General features: G+C 35.1%; 2 protein-coding genes across 7 annotated transcripts in view; both read left to right on the top strand.

Annotated features, from left to right (window-relative positions):
* The window catches only part of LOC105161196 (splicing factor U2AF-associated protein 2), a 6541-nt gene extending 1984 nt beyond the window's left edge, over window positions 1-4557 (top strand). For all 6 annotated transcript variants that reach the window (XM_011078811.2, XM_011078810.2, XM_020693526.1 and 3 more), the window contains 10 exons: window positions 111-314; window positions 528-620; window positions 773-811; window positions 1883-1972; window positions 2129-2231; window positions 2441-2521; window positions 3049-3125; window positions 3451-3531; window positions 3808-3899; window positions 4155-4557. In XM_011078811.2, the coding sequence (XP_011077113.1) occupies window positions 111-314; window positions 528-620; window positions 773-811; window positions 1883-1972; window positions 2129-2231; window positions 2441-2521; window positions 3049-3125; window positions 3451-3531; window positions 3808-3899; window positions 4155-4278 (984 nt within the window). In that variant the 3' untranslated portion in view covers window positions 4279-4557. The remainder of the gene's footprint in view (window positions 1-110; window positions 315-527; window positions 621-772; window positions 812-1882; window positions 1973-2128; window positions 2232-2440; window positions 2522-3048; window positions 3126-3450; window positions 3532-3807; window positions 3900-4154) is intronic.
* Window positions 5372-6256, top strand: part of LOC105161195 (golgin subfamily A member 6-like protein 6) — a gene marked incomplete at its 5' end in the record, with an annotated part of 4742 nt that continues 3857 nt past the window's right edge. The window contains 1 exon segment of the mRNA XM_011078809.2: window positions 5372-5912. Within this exon segment, the coding sequence (XP_011077111.1) occupies window positions 5372-5912 (541 nt within the window).

Raw genomic sequence — 6256 nt, 5'->3', positions numbered from 1 at the left:
AATTATTTTTCCTGGATCTTAAGAGTGTGACAACTTCTTTGATCTCCTCAGTTCTAGATAAGCACCATGTGTTCATGTTAGTCTTGCCTCTTAATGATTGCTTATGGCAGGAAAACACGACTCAGAACACTGAGGATTATCACCCGGAAGATATGACTTTTGTGCAGGAAGAGGAAGTCTTCCCAACACTTGATGCTGATCATCTGCCAGTGAAAGAAGAGGATAGTGCTGCAAATGAAGTTGTTGAAGAAAAGCAAAATGGCAAGCGAAAACTGCCCGAGAAAACATCTGATAAGAAAAATGTGGATAAGAAGGTTGGTCCTATTTCACTTTTGTTTTATGTTTACTGTTGCTTGTCTATTTGGATATCTAATACAAATCAATAAAGGAATCTTGTTTGTCTATTAATCTCTGCTGATAATATTATTTTAATTTTAACCTGATGGTGTTATTGGCTATGCTTTTTTATTCTGGATCACTGGGTGTATTTAGCGTTAATCTATTTTTTGTGTCAAATGCTTTTCTAGGAAGCAAACAAACCTCCAGATGCTTGGTTTGAATTGAAAGTTAACACGCATGTATATGTCACTGGCTTGCCTGATGATGTCACTACTGAAGAGGTTAGTGCGGATGTGATTTTGTTGTTTGTTTGTGCTTCCTATCAAATTTGTGAATCTAGATGCAACATCTGGTGCAAGCTGAAGTTTGTATTTGCATTTTCCCCATTTAGTGTCTTCGATTGAGAATGTGGCTGACATGAAATCTGATGCAGGTGGTTGAAGTGTTCTCCAAGTGTGGGATCATAAAGGAGGTATGAGAAATCTTGGTTATCTGTTAACTCATTTTGGAATTAATCATTATTACTTAATATTTTCTGAAACTGCAATGGCATTATTTGTTGCACTTTTTTGCTGTCAAGTTCCATCATTACGAAATTGCATATGCACATTACATGTTTTTCTCGGTTTCCATGAAATCCCACCTCTCTTACTACAGTTGAAATTGTTGTATACAATATTACAATATTGAAGGTGACTAGTGGTGTTTGGATAGATGGCTGTTGAATAATTTGCACCAGAACTTGATGTTCAGAACATTTTGTTGATATTAGCAAAGCTCAACGCTATTAAATACAGAGATTTAACCATGGTGTTATTAATTCCACATTTCATTGATTTGAATGAATGTCAAATTGTGATAGGTGCCTATTGCTGAATCATTTTGAACTATTACTCCATACTAGTGTAATTGGTTGCAGCTTGATTTCCTTGATAAGTAGATGTTTAAAATTATCTAGTGATGAAAACATTAATCTCATCCTTGTCTTACTGTTGACCTATTACTGTGTTTAAAAAACCCAATTAGTTGCGCTCGGCTAACATAGTTTCAGGCTCTAATGGGTTTTACCTTCTGTTAGGGTTTCTTATTCAATTATACTCCTGGAAGATTATGCCAGTAGTTTCTTATATTATATCAGAAGGAATGGATCATTAATAGCGCTTAGGGGTATCATGAGGTTCTAAGCTTTCATGATTTTTGGCCAAGTTGGTCTTGTTTCTTTGTTTTGGAAAACTTCTAGCATTCTTTTCCTAATGGTTAATAATCGTAACATAGGATTTATCCTTAAGAAGTAGCATTTCTTGGTTTAAAGGGACAGCTACTAGTAGCTCAGTAGCTGTATCTGACACTGTGTTATTTCATCTGCTAAAGACACATCTGCACTGGTAAAAATTGAGGGGGAAAAAAGGAAAGTTTGCATTTGATTTAGCTGGGATCTTCACTAGTATTATTGTAGTAATCCTTTCTTTTCTAGAATGTGAAAGTGTGTGTTCCTTGGGGGATATATATGATCTTATGATATCCTATTACTGTAACACTTTAGGATCCTGAAACGAAAAAGCCAAGGGTGAAGATTTATGTTGACAAAGAAACTGGGAGAAAGAAGGGGGATGCTCTTGTATCCTATCTGAAGGTAATGTTATAGTACAGAGATAATATTGGATTATTTCTTTTTTGCTATATGATTATAATTATAATCATATTCTTGCATGCATGTACTTCTGTTATTTGTATGTTTGTTCTGTCTATCTTATGTCAGTTAATAACATAATTCTTGGGTGTGAACTAGGAACCTTCTGTAGCTCTCGCCATTCAAATTTTGGATGGGGCACCTCTAAGACCTGATGGGAAGATTCCCATGACAGTTACAAAAGCTAAGTTTGAGCAGAAAGGTTATTTGCATGGATTGCACTTCTTATTGTTGCTGTATTAGTTGTTCTTAGGTATTTTTTTATTAACGGATGTCCAAAAGTATCGTAACAAATGCAAGTATGGCGCCTTGGCGCCTTCTCTTTATCTGATGTGGATGAAATCATGAAAGGTTATATAAACCTTTTCAGGTGTTTGGTTCTTTATCTTAATTTATGCCTTTTACTTCCAGGTGATAGATTCATATCGAAGCAAGTGGACAAGAATAAGAAGAGAAAGCTTCAGAAGGTTGAACAGAAGATGCTGGGCTGGGGTAGGTCCTCTGACAAGTGATATTGCAATATCATGGAAGCTTCATTTCTTAATTTTAGAAAAAAAGCTACAATATATTTAGCTTTGACCTTATGTCTGTTTTGGGTAGGTGGTGCAGTATGATATAAACAACCTTTTCATGAAATAAACAACCTCTTCATGAAATAGTCTGATACTAATGAATATATGCTTGTATTTCCTGTGATTCAATGAATGGAGTGGCGTGCCTTCCCATAATGACCTCTTTATGATTGATCCAAAATTCCGAATATTTCCATAAGAGGGGTCTGAATACAGAGTAATTAAACTCCAAGGGGTTAAGGAATGTATTTTCAGTAAGGGAAAAAATGGATCTGTATTTGGGTATATTGAGCTTTTTATGTGGCTTATTATTTCTCCATGTGCATGAGACAAATATGCACATTCATAGTCTCAATTTTCGTGATGTGGTTTCAACATTTTATTCAGTTGATGATTTTGCAAGTTTATTTTCTTTTTTTTTTTTAATTATTTCTTTTGATCAAACAGGTGGCCGTGATGACGCAAAGGTGTCTATTCCAGCAACTGTTATTCTTCGTTACATGTTCACCCCTGCAGAATTGAGGGTAACACACTTCTCCGAATACCTATATAACTTTAGAGATGGCCATGGGTATGGGTCAGAAACATACCATTATTTCAAGATTATAACATAATTATGAATTCGAACAATGTTCTGTTGACTTGATGAGCTTATGGGGGTTAAATTAGCACCAATTGTAGTTACAATGTGTTTGTACTCTGGGAACTGTTGTGTTGCACCTATTCCTTGTGATTGCCATGTGGTAGCTGTGATTTTTATCTTGATACGTCTAGGTCTTGAAGTATGACATTCTTGAACCATAACTTATACCCTGAAAAACTACATAAGCATTCCTTTGCCATTTATAGGCTGAGGAGGATTTGCGTTCCGAATTAGAGGAGGATGTTCGTGATGAGTGTGGAAAGCTTGGTCCATTAGATTCTGTTAAGGTATGGCAATTTTATTCTAGTTAGCCATATTTCAAGCATCTTTCCCCAATATCATGAAAAAATCTTATTCACTACTATTGATGTGAATACATATTGAAATCTATGTTTTCATCATGGTATATTTTTTATATCAGTACCTACACATTTACTTATCTTAAACATCAATTTCCAAAGTAATCATGACAAAGTCAGACTAAAATAGTGAACCAAGTGCAGCCATGCAGTTGCAGTTTTGGGTTGAGTTGTATTAATTTTCTTTTGTCATTGTCCTCTCAGGTCTGTGAGAATCATCCGCAGGGTGTCATCCTGGTGAAGTTCAAGGACAGCAAAGATGCCCATAAATGCATAGAGTTGATGAACGGTCGATGGTAATATTCACATCCTTTTCAATTTTTCTTTTGTATTACAAGTCGATATGAATATAGCTTAGAGAATCTTTATGGCATAAATATTCCAGCTGCGGATGTTAGACGAACATTTAATCGAAAATTTGATACCCTATGGTTATCACACCAAAAAAACGCTTCATCTCTTTGGCATTACAGACCTGCATATATGGGAGATATCATGATTCTGACATTACCTGTGCGATATTCCCCTTGTTTTTACCTTTATTTTTCCAGGTTTGGTGGAAAACAAATACATGCGAGCATAGATGACGGATCTGTGAACCATGCTTTGGTACGTGACTTGGAAGAAGAGACCGATAGATTAGAGAAGTTTGGAGCTGAACTTGAAGCCGATTGATATAACCTTTGATGACTGTAGAAACTGCTGAAGTAGTTGAGTATGAGAACGTTGACGAGGGAGCCGATAAAATGGATCTTGAGTGTGGTTGATGTAGATAGCAGTTGATATGATATGCGCTCCACTCTCCATATGTACATTGTTTCTTTTGCAGAATGTGCACTCTGCAGGGGAATTGTTATAGAGGCAGCCTAGCTCTTCCTCAACTTGCCTCTTCCCCTTTGAATTTAGAAGTTGTACACTTTGTAGGCACTTTGAGATGGTTTTAACATGAGTGATGCAAGATGCTCATTTGTGTTTTATGTTTCGTTTTTCAAATAGTAATTAAATTAAAAATATATTTGTTTATACGTATTTTCATTAAAAATATACTATATTTGAATATAAATGAGATTAATTTCACATGAAAATTTATACAAAATCAAAACTTAAGATGAAAACACAAACAAACAGGTTGTGCTTGGAAAAGGTCAAATTACTGTTTAAATTAATCTTTAAAGTGATTGTCTACAATATTATAATTTTTTGAGAACAATGATGTTCTAAATTCATTTTTAAATATTTACTGTAACTTTACAATAAAGTAATAGTAAACTTAAATAATGAAAATTAAATTTTATCAAATAGCACTAAATGTTGTATTTATTTATATTTTTACAACTTCGGAGTTAATATTATTTAAGCAAAAAATTATAAACAAAAATTCATAAATTTACTAATAAAACAATTATATGTAGCATACTCAGTGTGTGTATAATTAATTTAAAATTTAAAAATATATTAATTAGATTAATAAAATATTAAAAAGTACAAAGCATGAGAAAATAATTAAAAAAAATAAAAGGAGGAGAAAAGATGTGGAAATTGAGAAAGAAATGAAAAATTCATAAGAAAATAAAAAAAAAAAACTAATTAAATATTAAAAAATAAAAGTTAATATACCAAAATGAAGTGCTCTTTCTTTATTTACAGAATAGATTGTACGTATTAAATTATCTAATTTTAGAATTTTTTCCATACGATTTTTATTTATATTTTCACCACTAAAACCCCTAAAAACCCTAGCAATTTCTCACTTCCTCACCGGTCCCCGTCGACCGCCACCGCCACCACCACAATGCGGAAATCGACAGTCTTCACTCGCCTCTTCCTTCTTCGCCAGCGCGTTCATTCCACATCTCCCAAGTACCTTTGCCATCCACTTCTATCGACTCACACTGTCTCAAATCCTCTTTTCACCGCACATACCATCAGAAACTACAGTGTCAATTTCTCGGATTTACCTCTGAACTCTCGTTTGGCCGCCGAAGCGCGGGCATTGCAAGATCTCACTTATCAAGTGCAGCAAGAGAGGGCGCGCGAGAGGGAGGAGAGGATCAAAGCGGGGCTTGATACTGCAGACCTCGATGCTGAAGAGGAAGAGGATTACATGGGCGTTGGTCCGCTTATTGAGAAATTGGAGAAGGAGAAAGCTAAAGGTGAACCGCGTGATTTGAATCGGTACGAGGAGCAGACTGATTCCGATTCCGATGATGATGATAGGTTTTCCAAGGAGGCTGAGAATAAATTGATTGATCAGTTTGAGAAGAAGTTCAAGAAGCATGAGGAGCTGCTTGATAACTTCACTAAGGCTGGTTTGTGCTTTCATCGAACATCTTGCATACCGTTTTGGCTCTTTGTGTGTGTGATTTAGCATTCATCCTGTGATTTAGTTACATGTCTTTGATGTGTTAATGGAAGAAACGGTGAAGATGAAAGAAATGCTGGTAATGACGATTGACGAGGTAGAGAACTGCAAAATCTGATGCTTAAACTATGATCGTGGCCTATTTTAAGATGTTTATCTTTGCACTTTGGTTTTACATGCTGGTATCCTTGCTTGAGTTTTGAAGCCCAAGGTTATTCAGAGTAATTTGTTGTTTTATTGGTTATACTAATATGTACATTTATGCTATGTTTGATTCTGAATCTTGGATTC

Source organism: Sesamum indicum, linkage group LG4, assembly GCF_000512975.1.
Source record: "Sesamum indicum cultivar Zhongzhi No. 13 linkage group LG4, S_indicum_v1.0, whole genome shotgun sequence".
NCBI lineage: Eukaryota > Viridiplantae > Streptophyta > Magnoliopsida > Lamiales > Pedaliaceae > Sesamum > Sesamum indicum.
Note: the sequence above shows the minus strand (reverse complement) of the source record. Positions and strands in the feature narration are given on the sequence as shown.